Here is a 15,456-nt window from a genome sequence, read left to right on the forward strand (position 1 = left end):
AACGCCGATGCGATTCGCAAAGAAGGAAGGAAGGAGAAATGAAATATAAATATAAAACACATTTTTAGCCTTTTATATTTATACATTTTCTGCCGAAGGTGCAAAAGTTTCAAAATCTGAAATGTAAACGTCGGCATTTATTTTCAAAATATAATTTCGTGCTCGTGCGCCAAAATGCCGAGTCATCTTTAACCAAACTGCGCATTTCGAGCTGCGCAGTAGAACTGGGCAGTCGAGCTGCGCAGTAGTCTTCAGTCATAACTGAACACTGAGAACTTGTGGTATTATAGAGATGACCGTCACCCCCACACGGGGGTAATTTTTTTGTTTCTCTTTTCATTTCATTGTCAGAGTATAAAAAATTTCATCTTTGTCATTAAACTCTTCCTTGAGTGTTGATATTTGTATTGAAAATGAAAGGTGTATGTCTACTTCTTAGGTTCAGGGATAACAGCCAAAATATTATGAGTTTGGGGGAGCGCATGGGCTCATGCCCGTTACTCGATCTCAGAACTTGAAGCCGACAAGCCACGGATAACTACGCAACCCGACGAGTTGCTGAGCAACCGCAGATGCCGTCTAAGGAGGTTAAATCGGGCTGGGTCCCCATGCCAAGGTTCGCGTTACCTTTCCGGTGATTTATCCCCTTCCAGATGGGGATAAATTTCAGGTGATTTATTCCCTTCCAGATGGGGATAAAACCACGCTCTCAACTTCCCACCCTTTCTACTTAGTATGTATGGCTGGGCGAAGCCATAGGTGGGATGCTGCTGGCTGACCTCGTACAGCGAATCAATGGGGTACAACTTCCTGTCTAGTTATTATGTACGCTATGTCTAACCAATTCAGGAAAGAGACAACCAAGCAGGTTGGTAACAATTTATAAAATATTGAGAAAAGGCACACATTTACAGGCACAAGTACTTAAAGAAGCGATGCAATGTCATGAAGAATAGAACTTAACTTTTATGCAGAAAATTAACCCCATACACATTCTTAACTTATCGAAACACACAAGACAGGCATGCCTCAATCAGTCCAGGAAATTAAAGAAAAAAAAAGAGAGAGAGAGAGAGAGAGAGAGAGAGAGAGAGAGAGAGAGAGAGAGAGAGAGAGAGAGGAAGGGGGGGGAGAGGAATGAGAGAGAGGGGAGATAGATAGAAAGATAGATAGATAGATTTGTTTGAGAGAGAGGTTTGAGACATGTTTGTGGCCTCTCACTCACCAGACACAAGCTGGCAGGCTTACGTTCATCCCAAAGTGAAGTGAAGGGAAGGGAAGGGAATATAGTTGGCTTGTTGGTGCGGTATGTCGGGGAAGTGCATGCGCAACACGAAAGGTGTGATATGCTTGTCAGTACCTCGCCCAGACAGGTCAAAAGGTTAATTGCCGATTGCTCTCTTTAGCACTTTTTTGTATTTCTCAGGTAGACTAATTACAATGTAGAGACAGAAAGGAAAGATCATGGACGTCAGTACGTGGGCCGCTGTGCCCCAAGGACCTCGTGCTGCTCTTCACTCATAGAGCCTTGCCCCAGCACAACTTGTCTCACTCCGTCTCTTCGCACAAAACAGGCAGGCAGGCAGGCAGTTCTGGTTCACATTAAGGTCCCTTGGTGCGCGAGTCAGCCATGAACTCTGATGCATTGTTTTTTTATCAGCCTTGGGTGAGGTGGGGATTCAGGGAGCAAGGGTCACTGCAATACCCTTTGACCCCTACTTGTCGTGTTCTCCTTGGTGCGCTTTCACCGATATTGACTGGGCATCCCCACTCACTCACTGCTGAGCTTCCCCCATGGGGCCAAGCCGAGCCTCTTGATTGTGCCTCGATCCGTTAAGAGTATCCACTCGGTGCGTACTGCGCTGAGATCGACTTGTAAATGGCTTTGCTTATCTTTTGGTAATGTAATGTGTGTACTGTGAGACATGTTGCGTTGTGTGCATGTTTTTTTGCTGTGGAAAGGTGCAGAGGGAAGAGAGGTTTTAGAAGGATGTGAAAAAAGATTCAAATAGATTGAGGATGGGAGGGATTGAAATGGAGAAAAATGAAGAGTGATTTTTTTTTTAAGACATTACGGGGTTTGAAAGGGAAAAGGCGAGGGATTTTAGGGAGGGAGGGGGAAGAGAGGTTTGAGAGGCAAGCGGTGAGAGATTGGGATGGATGGATGAAGAGGGGGATTTCAATAAGGTGGGAAATCCCAAAGGGGATAGAACCTTATAAACACACACAATGCATTTTCCCCATTCCTGTTATGAGGGGAAAGGTAACCTGACTAAACACAATTACTAACGAGAAAGCATCTGAAAATGCAAAGCCCTATACGTCCACTTTGTATTTAGACCTCTTCTTCTTTTGTTTGCAAAACATGACAAAAACAGCTAAAACAAAATACAAAAAGATTGACGATTGAAGGTGACCTTGACCTTTTGACCTCAAACACAATAGGCTTCAGTGACCCAATATGCAAACCCTGCTCAAATTTCAAGTCAATCGGATGAAAATTGATGGTTTTATGCAACCTTGACCTTTGATATTTTGATCTAAAAAAACAACAATTAGCCTCTATCTTTTTAATGGTGAACCAATTCAGTGACCCAATATGTAAATTCTTAAAATTTCAGGTCAATTGGATGAAACTTGACGATTTTATGTGATGCTGACCTTTGACCTTTTGACCGAATTATTAATTTTTCTTCTCCATATTCTCATAATAAAGCTTTGTTGAAAATTTGATGACAAAAGCTCAAATCGTAAAAATGTTATGGCCTAGACAGACACACAGACAGACAGACAGACAGATAAAGAAGTGATTGCAAAATTTCATCTCCTGCTGCGTGGGGGACGGGCTAATGAGATATGTAACTGAGGATTCCTTATGTGTTGAGTACGTCACCCCGGGGTCTTTTTCCATCAACGCAACATTGACCTGGCTCAGTGGGATAATGGTTAGAACGTCAATCCCCAGCTGAGTCATTCCAAAAACTTTAAAAATGGTACTTGCCGCTTCCTTGCTTGATGCTCAGCAATATTTAAAGGATAGAGTATGGACAATAACCATCATTTGGCAAGCATTGTGAAAGATTGATGGGCCTCATGGCCTGCTGCGTTGAAGTTCCTTGTAAGTGACCTCTTGTTGTTATCCCCACGCTTTTTGTAAAAAAATGGGAGAGTATTGTAATCGGCTCTGTCTGTCTGTCTGTCTGTCCATCTGTCCATTACGCTAACTCCTAAATTGTTGTGCAGAAATTCACAAAACTTGGTCTTTGTGATCAGCATATGGCAAGAAGCTGCGAGAGCAGGATCATTTTGGCCCCGCCCCATGGGACGGGGTCAATAGGTCAATTACCAAAAAATGCAATTTTGGGCACATTTTAAAACATTTTAAAATGAAACTTTGCATATGCAATCAACACTGGGGGATGCATGAAATGTGTAAGGATTTTTTGGATTTGACCACCGGTTCAGGGGTGGAGACCTGAAGTCACTGGGGTCAAAACGGGAAAACATTTTAAACTCAAAATTTGATGTTTGGTCATTCCTGGTGGAACGTTTTGCCATCTTCAAGCTTTGCTTGAGGTGGGATACGTGGGGATTTGTGATGGTACATCATCGACTTCACTCTAGTATGATATTATCATGTTATACAGCAGCAGATTTTGCTAGTTGTTTCTTGGTGGTACCTGGTCATGGAGAAAAGTCCATAAAAGACAGGATTGTGCTTGTCCTTTGTCTGAAGGATATACACATCACCTGGAAATACAAATGTACAGACACACACATTTTGCAGATGAAAGTTCTGTCATGATTGGTGGCCTTGAGTGCAAGACTACATGGAACATCATTTCAGACAATAATGGAGTTGGTGCAATGGTTAAAGAAATCTTTTCACCATAGTTCCATGCTGCCTCACCCCCTTGAAAAGTACAAGTTATGACCTGACACACTTTAGTCTTTAATGATGACCACTCAGAGATCGAAGCATCAGCCTGAGCCTTTCTCCTTTGACAATATCTAGTTTAAGTTGTCGATGTCTTCTGCTTTTCACATTAAACAATAATTATGCTCATTATACAGTTTGCCACAACATTCAACCTCAAGATTATTTAATTTTGGAATCTACACTTTAATCACGATTTGTGCATTACCAACAATCCAACACAATGTAAAAAAACAAAAATAAAATTAAATCCTGAATCCTCCATATCCTTCATTACTGATGGCAATGAATGTATGTAATTAACGATTAATGCATCACTTCTCACCAGTTTGTGTTATAAATAGCAAATGAGCAGATGGCACCGAGTAATTGTATGGCTTACTCATTCATTGGTTATTTAACTAGTTTGTGATGTTTGTAGAGTTACCTGGTTGAGTACTCAGTGATGGTTATTGGCAATTGATTTAGTAATTATTTTCTTTTGGTAGTTCAGTACATTTCTCATTGGTAATTAATGCTAATCAGTGGTTTTTAATAGATCTGATAGCCTGTTGAGTGAAATGATGCCGTACTGCTGCCTAAAGCCCACCACATACTAGCAGATGTTAACCGACGCGATGCAACAAGACCACAATAGGAGACGAATCTTGTCCAATTTTGTCATGACAAAGACTGATGCACACTATGGAAAACAAAATGGTGGCTAAGAAGATATGTGGGGAGACGATGAGAAGGATGAAAGCTCTGAACACTCCTGCTTTGACACATGTGTTGGTACGTCGTTGACGGCATGCCAGGAGAAAGAAGCGGCTGTGGGTAAAGCCCTGGGTGGAGAGAAGGCTGGCTCGGTGAACATTCAGCAATTTTCTTGCTGCATATCTTATTCGATGATTATTAACATATTTTCGATATTTGGTAACTATTTCGGGAGTCACTGGGGTTGTTTAACACTCGACTGAAGGAAAATTGGAAAAAAAATTCAGGATTTGTAAGGATTTTATTCGCCCTTTATCGCGTTTTCCCGCTCCAACAGCCATTCCTCCATAACCAAATATGTAATATTTGTATTAAGTGATGATGCATGCACTGTTGTTGTATACCGATGCTTGTTTAAACCCAAGGAACTGTCACCAGTCTGTCACGGACTTGGGGTGTAGAGCCAGTCATTTATCTGGGAGGTGTATAGGCTATGAATCACTGTTTTGAACGACCCTCTGAATAACAAATGCCTCTACCTGATGAGCCCTGCAGCTTGGGGTGAGGCCACAAATTGCCCACATAGAATCCTTTATTTATCAGGTAATGTACAGGCTAAGGGTCTTCGCTTGTAATGACACATGTGAAAACCTTGATGATAGTCGTCAACTGCTGCACATTACATGGGTCACTGGTTCATAGGTTTCCCTACCCCGATGCATCCAACACTCTTTTAATGAGCTTGTGGATTTTGTCATTAAAAGGTTTTATAACACAATGTACTAAGAATGGCACTATTTTATTGGTTTTGAACGTTTGCTAAATACTGAAGGAAACAGGTAATGCTCAGGCTACTGCATTGAATTTTCATGATATCTTTTTGGCCTTCAAGTTCACTCTTTGATGCTGTTGCCTGAAGTCAGTGAAAGTGGAAGTTTAATTGGTTAATACATTGCACTGTCACACACTACCCGACGATGCACGACTGTTGCCGATGGCTCGTCGTAAAAGTTGAACATGTTCAACTTTCATGACGATTGCCAACACGCCTGAAAACCTTGTTGGTGATGGTCATCAACCGCTGCATATTACATGATTATCAGACTTTCACAGACAACCCTTTCACAGACCGTCTTGTTGCGTTGCGTCGGCTCGTGTGTGGTGGGTTTTAAGATCACTGCACCTCGTCTTAAGAGGTTGTTTTTTTTTTCTTGTCCAGTTCAGGTTATTTTTAGGTGAAGCTTCTTTTTCATCGGTAGCATTTTAATCCACACCCCAAGTTTTCTGAATGTATCTATTGGCCCATTGAAATTTGATTGAGTCAAGTCATCAGTTTTTTTTCTACGACCAAATTTGGATTTCCACGTCAACATTTGCTCATCCTCGACTTGTACATGTTTGGAAAGATTGATTTGTTTGGCATTCTTCTATGGGAGCATGGCTTATCATGCGAGGAGTCCAGGCCATGTTTAAAGTACACCAACATCTCAGTGATGGAGGACTCGAGTCCACTTTTTGGGAGACTCGGACTCACACTCGACTCTTCAGGACTCGGACTCGCCCCTGAATTCCAAGAACTTGGACTCGGCCCAATTCTGGCTCGAGTCAAGCTTGAGTCCGGCAAAATTTAGTGTTTAGCAAAACTTTGAGGGAATAGTAGAAATAAAAAGTGTTCAATAAAACTTTTAGTGCACAGCAGCAAGAACCCACAAGCACAGTAACCAGGCCTAATTGGTTTCCCGCAAAAACGCTCGTACCGTGCAACCGTGAAAAAGGTTATTATGAAGGATTAACGGACAGAATTAAACAATCCTGGGCAGAGGAAAATGAAAATAACTCCAACTGATGTTCCAGATTTTCTGAGATATTAAACATGAACGCCGTGCCTTCGTGTAATGGCGTGTGATCCAAAACACATTCTGTTCTTTCAAAGAGCATTTTTAATGATTTGCTGAATCACTTTAAACCTAAACACTAAAGGGCTTAAGTTTAAATGCTATCAACACTTTAGTTCTAAGTACTACACAAAAATAAGGTACATTTTCCATATAGTAATAAGAATGATGTTTTGGAGTGTAAAAAGAAACTGCGAACGAGTCATCTATGCATTTCCTTAAGCGATCTTTCTTAATATAAACTAAGTTGAAAAAAATATGTTTAATAAACATAGTAACATGCTTTACATCGCTGTACTTGAAAACACGAAAAAAGATGATTATTTGGATATTCATATCAACAAGTTCGGTGTTATTTCTGCACAACAAATTTACATGTTGTTTTTTTTTAAACCAATGAGAAATAAGCAATTGTATCTCACTTCTGATTGGGTAAGATTACGCCTTTCATGTCTCCATTATTATTTGATATGGAACCTCGAAATTTGGGATGCTACCCTGAGTACATGTTAAAATCTGAGTGCCATAGCATGTCAGGAATCAAAACGACAGCGGTTTCCAAGCTGTTGCAGTTACGATTAGGGTTTTTTTCATATTTGATGTTTTTATCGAAAAAAAAAAAAAAACACAATCATATCACAGTGTGAAGGGGACTGCTGTGAGTACAGAAAGTAATCGGAATGTCAAATCTGACCCAACCTGAAGAAATTAGTGCAAAAATAAGGGTTAGGGTTATGGTAGTTTGTATGTGCAAGGTCTTCCATGAGCCTTATGATACTGTGATAAAAACAAGAAACCTGTTGATGGTTCATGTTCTTTACAGGCTGAACAGACCTGCAGAAAGTGGGATTTTGACCTGTGTGTGTACAATAATTGGTCATGGTATCAGGATACCAATGCCAATTATTACATATGAACAAGATGTTGAAGAATTAATTTGTGAATTAGTTTGTAATTATATTTTAGAGAGTTACATAATTTTTACGTGAACTGATTTTTCTACAAATTTGAATGTTGAACTTGTGAGTAAGGTTTGAGATTACCCAGTGTAAGAGGTGTAACTCACGAAGTAGGTCGAAGTGTGTGTGGACTCCATCAGGTCCTGGGACGGAGCACATGAGCCGTGCTTTCAGGAACGTTGTCCATTTGTTTACTAGGCTGTGCTGCCCACCATTGTCATTCTGTGAAGTGTGGAACAAGTTAGGATGAAATTGATAGTCTTATTATTATCAACTGTACACTTTCCTGCACGCTCATTGTTTACAATATTATCCAACATTTAAAGAAACGTTTGTGAATCAGACAATGTTGGTTGTTCATCTCTTGTAGCAAGACACCAAAACAATTTCCTCACTTTCTTCCATAGCTTAAAAGGGGACAGAAAGGCAATGTGTTCTCTTCCATGATGTCAATTGTGGTGGGCGTGCAGTGAAAAATACATGGAACATGTGGTCTCCAAAAGTGCATATTTCGTTTGTTTAACCATAATTTGAACGTTTTTAGAATCTATTTTCAGCACGACAATTTATCCATACTTTAGCTTTTTGAGACGATAAAACAGAGCCGTCTGTGTCTGGACGTATGACTTCATCTGCATGTCCGGTTACTAAACTGAGACCTTTGGGCCAATCGCCACCATATTTTCAGGATATACTCACAGGGAGTCCCTAATTAGGTTTTCTACAAAATATTTTTCAGAAAAATTTCCCAAATTTTCATATATAATTTTTTTTTTTGAATTACTTTTCTTATTTTTCGGATTTCTTTGTCATAGGTGTTATTATTTGTGTTATTTCTCAATTGTGGTGGACCAGTCCCATCACTTTGTCCAGTAACTGCAAGACCAATTAAAAGGACCATAGATAGGATAGGAAACTCCTTTAACACATGCATGAGCAAAATAGAATTCTCTCCCCTTAATTCGAGGTCATATGTTTGGTGTTGGCTTAATGCTTTGGGTGGTGTGCTTGGGATCTGAGGATCCTGAGTTCAAATCCCCTTTGGCTGTTGAATTAATACCAGGTGGGGTTGACTCTGCCTGTCATCCTTCCAAGGTTGGCAAAATGAGTGCCAGCTTGCTGGTATCCTGTGTCGGAGTGGCGACCCATCCAGGATTGTGCCCAATAGCCAAGGAGACTGCTTAGGCAGCACCAACGCTCTGCACAGAGTATGGTCCCAATGAATGGATGGATTAGAGGTTGCACAAGCAACTGTATTATGTGCTATTTCATAATTGGATTATACCTTTCTTCAACAAGCAAAGTGCAAACTCCACCCACCTGGAGAGTGGGTACTCTGCCAGTTTGGAATATAATTTATGTCAATTACATCGTTATTTTTCATGTCAGTTGCACTTTTATTTTAAATGTAGGAATGATTTCTTCGTAAAACTCAGAAATCAGTTGACTCGACTGAAAAAAATTGAAATCCAAGGTGACTGAAAAAGTTATTCCTTCCAACCATGAACTTCTTTCTGTCATTATACAGAGGGAACACTCACTTCAAGTTTTGAATTTGTGTTTGCAAACACGATTTGACAATAGGACTCACCTTACAGACTCTCGCAACACGAGCATATAGAGCATGTTTTTCTCCACCTGATGCCCCCCATGCTCGCTCGCTGAAAAATATATATACCTTGTCCTCCGCAGGGTCCAAGCTTTCAGGAACCTCAAACGCTGCCACAAACTGTGGTTCTGGAGGATGAAGGGCCATTGGTTTTGGGATCAAAGAGCAATGTGGTTGGAAAACCCTGAAATATAAGCTGATAAGTAAAAACTACCCGATTGGTATGAATAGTTTGGCAAACATTAGTGAATTACTCATGCATAAACCAAATTTCATTAAAGACTAGGAATCAATAATGTAGTTTTTGTTTTTTTAGTCATGCATGCTGGTTAGCGTACCATTCAGCCAACTTGCTTCTTGTGGCTCAGAGCGAAGAGATGGTCGGCTGTGTGTGCCTGGCATGCTTCGAAACAGACCAGGATCTGCAGCCATGAAGTCGGATGTTGTCGCCGCATACAGTTCTCTACCTGTTAATATCAATATTTGGTACCCAGTTCATCCATACATTTCTTCACTTTATCTTGTAATGTTACAGTGCTGAACTTTATCACTCATGATCGTGATAACAAAAACCTTTGAAAATTGCCATTTCCTTTGAAATAAAGTATTAAGTAGGTCACAAGCACAACACAATGAATAGCAATTATTACTGTTATTATTAATAACTAGTAGGGGTATCCGATGTTGTCTGGGCCTGTTCTAATCCTGTAGGCATTTCAAAGAAATCAAATTTGTTTTGTTTTTTCTATTTTTTTTTGTGAAGGCTGAAAACACTCCCCTGCACCCACGAAGGAATGGGGTCAGGCATCATTTAATATTACCTATCACATAGCTACAAAGGCTTAGGCACTTTAAACAGTTTTTTTCTTTTCTTTTTTTAATTATCCAAATTTTCTTATTGTTGGAATTTAAAAAAAAATTTTTGCCGATAACACTCACTGATGAACCTCTGAAAGTTTGACGAAGATCCGTTTGGCCATATCTGAGAAAAATGGCAAAATACACACATGTGCGCACACACACACACACACACACACACACACACACACACACACACACACACACACACACACACACACACACACACACACACACACACACACACACACACACACACACACCACTCTCATAGTATAGATACTAATTATAGCAGAGTAAATTATAACTTTAGTCTTCGTGTTTTAGTTGTGGTTGCAGTCAAATATTTGCATATAATTACCTCCGCCAACAAACGTGGACGGAGGTTATGTTTTCACCCCTGTTTGTCTGTCAGTCTGTGAGCAAGATATCTCAAAAGTTATGGACAGTTTCGGATGAAACTTGGTGGACAGTTTGGGTAGGTGACAAGAACAAGCTGATTCGTTTTTGGTTCAGGTACGAATGCAGATCCAGCCTATAAATGGGATATAAAACATCAACTGTTCAGCCTAGCGGAGGGATGTGCTCTCCCGAGTGACGTTCTCTTACTACTCTTTTTTTTTTTAGCTCATCTACAATGTAGTCAAAAAGAGGTGTTAAAGCCATAACGATATCCTTCAGATAGCCAGACAGACAGACAGACAGACAGTCAGTCAGTCAGTCCTTCCTTCCATGGATCCATTAACTTTTTTTTCCCCCCTACTCCTTTGAGGCTCATTTTGATCATTTTGGATGATCGGATGATTTTTGATCAGATTTTGGATGATCCCCCTACTCGGCTCAATGGATCATTTTGAAACTCTGCTTGATGATTCATGACATCAAAACACAAAAACTAATGGAGCCCTTTTTAAATTTCCAACCAGGTGGTGAGATAATTAGCTAATTAATTCACAATGTAATCGAAGTTTGTACGTCCATCACATATCGCGAGATTCCGTCATCGATGTTTCCTCGTGATATAACCTCTTAATCCTCTTAATTTAATTTGATCTTAATAATTATTTATTTCAATCTCTTAATTAAATTTTAACCTCTTTTTAATGTCATTAATGCCCTCTTGTTTTGAAGAATGGGAAAGAAGGGGGGGAGGCAGAAGGGGGACAGTCCTTCTCAGGGATTTTTAGTCTTTTTATTCGTGTTACTCTTTTAGTCCTTCTAAGACCCTTTCAACACTTGGATCCTTTTGGACTCCTAAAGACCCCTTAAGAACCTATAGACATTTTAGACCCTTAATGCCCCTAAGATCCTCAAGACCCCTGAGAACCCTGTCTGTTTAGAATCCTAAAACCCTTCAAGACCCTTTAGAACCTTAAGACCCCTAAGATTCTTGGAACCCCTTCGAACCCTAAGACCCTCCTTGTCACGTCATGCAGCCCGACTTCGACCGCCCTCCATCGGGAGATGAGCATCTGTCCCACTTGGGACAATTAATTAAGTACAGTATGTCATGGTTATTGTTAAGGATGACTGTTGAAGGAGCAAGTGAAATGTTCATGTCATCTTTGGAGCATCGTTGTCATTGTTCAATTAGTCTTGCAGTGCTAATACTGCTGCACATAATGATGCCAGATAATCCTGTTGCTGTGATTCTGAATGCTCATGGAGCAAACACTCACCAAATTCTTTACTCTCGTTTTTGTTTTCACTACAATTGACATTTTTCCATTAATTGAGCAGCTTGGTGTGATTCATGACACTTGTGAAGCATATGCTCACGTTGGTCAAGAATATGGCAATGCATACAGGACATGAGATTATGCTTTCTCGTGTAACGCTCAACAAAAGGGAATAATGTGACGATTTCAACACATTTATGTTCATCTGTCCTTCATATTCATCTTGTCCACCCCATGCATCCTCTCCTGCCCCCCCCCGTTCCTCCCCACACCCATTGTTTGTCCAAGTTTGCCTCTGCATGTTGGCCTTCATCTCTGCTGTTGGTGTTTCACCCCTCTCGCTGCTGTTCCTTTTGTCCTGTTATGTCCTGACCCATTCAGTGTACTCATACTAGCTCTTCCACAAGCCTCGACTGTACATATATTGCATTTACTCTGGCAAATAGCAACTGGAGATTGCTATACGCAGAGTCAAATCGTGGAAACAGGCTGTTCTTCCAATATTATAGGAATTACACGAGTATATTTTCATCCTATTAATTGAAATTGTCCCATAACATGTTATATAAGAGAAAATAACAGTAATAACATGATTAACAAATGTAAATCTGACAAATTCAAACTTTTGCCCCTCCAGATTTGGTACAAACACCCATACTACTCAATTACGCTATTTAGGCCATATAATTTGTGACTTGAGTGTGATCATAAACAAATTACTGTCATGCTTCGATAGGCTCGTGTCCATTATAATGAATATTCTAATTGTCTAAAAACACTTTCACACCGGGAATGTACAATCATTATACTCACGGCATAACTTAACGAAAGCGCTGTTGACACAGCTTCATGATGAACTTGCTCTTAAAATATGTGCAAATAATTCCTTTAAAGTAAACATTATTGTGAGACCCAAGTCTCAAATTTTGAGCCCCGTGCTTTTTGGCCAAAAGGTCTTCAGTCGCTTTGCCAGGTACAGGAAATAGGAATCCAACATAATGAAAGCATTTGCACTTCCTCCGTTATTTGATAAACGTTGAATGTGTAAAAGCTTTTCAACTTTCCGCTTATACCCCTCATAACACTTAAAATTCTTCAAATCGGAACCACTGCCTCAAATCGAATAAACATTACTACATGCTTCTCTCATTTAGCCTGACTCATCTGCTGCCTGTTTCTTAACAATCAGATTTTGTTGAAATCGTGCCACTGGCTGATATTATTAAACACAAGCTTCACTAAATCATATCTTCTCATGATTCTTCATTCTCAGATTAATAGGACAGCTCTTTCGCACAACTGTTTCATGGCCCAAACCCAATCCAAGTAAACACCAATTGTTTACCATTGTTGGCCTGCTTTTGGTTTTCAGTCTTTAAAAGAAAAAAAAGTCAACTAGCGAAGGAGCCCGGTGAAATGGCAATGAGTTAATCATGAATGTGATTACTTATTGATACACATCAGGTTTCTGATGTTGACATATTACTGACCCTGTTGTTCCTCGGAGTCAGGATGAAAGTTTCCGTTTAGTAATGTTGTGACGGGATCAATGTTGATGTGGACCTGGCCTTCAGAAGATGAAATTGTTGATGTTTGGTGTATTTAACTTCAAAGCTGAGATTGTTTGAATTGTTGGTGTGTTACAGTAGTGCTGCTGGGAGAACGATATTTTTTGGCAAATATATGATACTGTTAACCGCCACAGTAAGTGATGCCATGAAATCCCGTTATATGTGATAAAGCGACATACAGTTGTCCATGATGTCTGCTGTTGGCTTAATCTTAATGGTGAGGGTGGTGGGCTTGGGATCCCAGGATACTCAGTTCAAATCCCACTCGGCTGTTGAATTAATACCAGGTGGGGTTGACTCTGCCTGTCATCCTTCTGAGGTCGGCAAAATGAGTGCCAGCTTGCTGATATCCTGTGTCGGAGTGGCTACCCGTCCAGGATTGTGTCCAATTGTCAAGGAGACTGCTTAGACAGCACCAACACTCTACACAGAGTATGGTCCCAATGGATGGATGGTTGTCCATGAGAAAATGCATGTTTTTCCAGGTGAAGGTCAACTCTTTGTCATGTTTGTCCTTGGGCCTTATTTATTGTCATAGCAAATACTGATGAAATTGAGAAATGGTGACGACGTAGCTGAAATGGTATTGAATCGTAATTTTGGTAAACAGCTTCGAGATGATGTAACTACGTAAAAATGATTCATCAAAAGACACACCATAAATACACTCCCAAATTAACGCACAGCATACGGTTGAAAGTGATGAATTGTTGCTTTTTGTCGAAGGTTAGCATCTCGGGATTTATAATAAATAATTTGTTTTTTACACACGTAAAACAGACCCTGACATAGCAAGATGGGACAGAAGAGTGTCGCTTCTTTTTGTTTTGTTTTTCTTTAAGATGGGAGATCGTAGAAAATAACTAACAATGTTCCGGATAAAAGATACTTCTGGTTAATGGATGTTGTTGATAGTTAAACACTAAAAATTTTTTTTTTTCATGGAAGTCATGTTACATGTAGCCGAGCCCTAACACCATCACTCATCTTCTTGGCCTCAACACTTTCACTGCTCTCGGCAGATGACCCTTGCTGCTGGTACTATCATTGGACACCATCACTTGTGTACATAATAGAGGTATAATGCTTTGGATCTGCATAATGCCGCTTTGGTGTTAACCCTGCTTCATCCTCTGTATATTGGGACTCGCCTTTTGCAGCCAACTGGACAGCTGAATGGAGCGCTCTGGAGAGGCGCCATGTTGGACGTGTAAAAATAAACGAATGCAATGTAGTTCAATCTGTTTGTATAATTACCTCTGCCACCGAAGGTGGACGGGGTTTGTGTTTTTCACCCGTGTTTGTTGGGTCGCCGAAATAGGTGACCCTTATTGTCAGTAATTCTGTTTGTTTTTTTATGTTTGTTTGGATGTTTGTTCGTTTGTCATCAGCATAATTGGTAGTAAACGTGGGCCAATTTTGACCAAACTCAGGTGGTAGGTACATCTTATGACCTAGTGTTTTGGAAATTGTGATGGTTACTAGGGATGCTTTGGTTCCCTAGCAACAACTGAAAAACCTTCAAAATCGGTACCGTTCACGCGAAATCAATTCCGAAAGCCATTATCCCACGTAGGGTTATGAAATTTGGCACGAATGATCTGCAGGTGATGCTCTATCAAATATACTCCGGTTTTTTGTGATATATGGAATACTTTACCCGCAGTGCCCCCGACAATTAGGGTATGCGCGAAAATTGGCGAAAATTGAAGGCCCCCGAGCGACGAGGTGAGTCCATCGATACGAATGAAACTTTGCAGGTTTATGGTACTCAATGAGTACTACAACTTTGCCTCAGGACATATTGACAGATTTCGCTTAGGTCAGGGGTCAAAGGTCAATTAGTGCAAAAATCGATAATATGTGAGAGCTGGAGGTGCCTTCGTGCCAAATGCTACTCCTCCTAGGGTTATGGTCGGATGGTCATGAAAATTCACACTAATCGTCTGGAATACATTGTGCACAAACTATTGAGCTGGATTTTCGATTTAGATCTTTGTTCACCCACAGCACCCCCTCGAACTTTGGGGATTTCCGATTTCAAACCACATTTTTGGTACTTTTCATTCAAATCGGATACCGAGTAGTTATCAGTAGATGGAACTGAATGAGATTTGATATGCATAATCTTAAGGTGATTCCCTATCTGCTATATGACATCCATTTTTTTCTATATCTTATAGTTTCCAAATGGTAACCCTCTCAACTTGGGTGTCCGAGGGCCATTGAGCATTCCTGCAGAAACTTCAAAG

The 15,456-nt window shown here is 40.3% G+C and overlaps 1 protein-coding gene across 2 annotated transcripts in view; it reads right to left on the minus strand.

The window, feature by feature from the left end:
* Positions 1-15,456, minus strand: part of LOC147019666 (semaphorin-3D-like) — a 137,838-nt gene that overhangs the window by 87,979 nt on the left and 34,403 nt on the right. For both annotated transcript variants that reach the window (XM_085894269.1, XM_085894270.1), the window contains exons 7-10: positions 9,435-9,563; positions 9,079-9,224; positions 7,595-7,709; positions 3,681-3,750 (exon numbers count right to left, since the gene is read on the minus strand). In XM_085894269.1, coding sequence (XP_085750395.1) covers positions 3,681-3,750; positions 7,595-7,709; positions 9,079-9,224; positions 9,435-9,563 — 460 coding nt within the window. The remainder of the gene's footprint in view (positions 1-3,680; positions 3,751-7,594; positions 7,710-9,078; positions 9,225-9,434; positions 9,564-15,456) is intronic.

Source organism: Eptatretus burgeri, chromosome 9 (assembly GCF_056783735.1).
Source record: "Eptatretus burgeri isolate ZD-2024b chromosome 9, Ebu_testis_v1, whole genome shotgun sequence".
In the NCBI taxonomy this organism is placed as follows: Eukaryota; Metazoa; Chordata; class Myxini; order Myxiniformes; family Myxinidae; genus Eptatretus; species Eptatretus burgeri.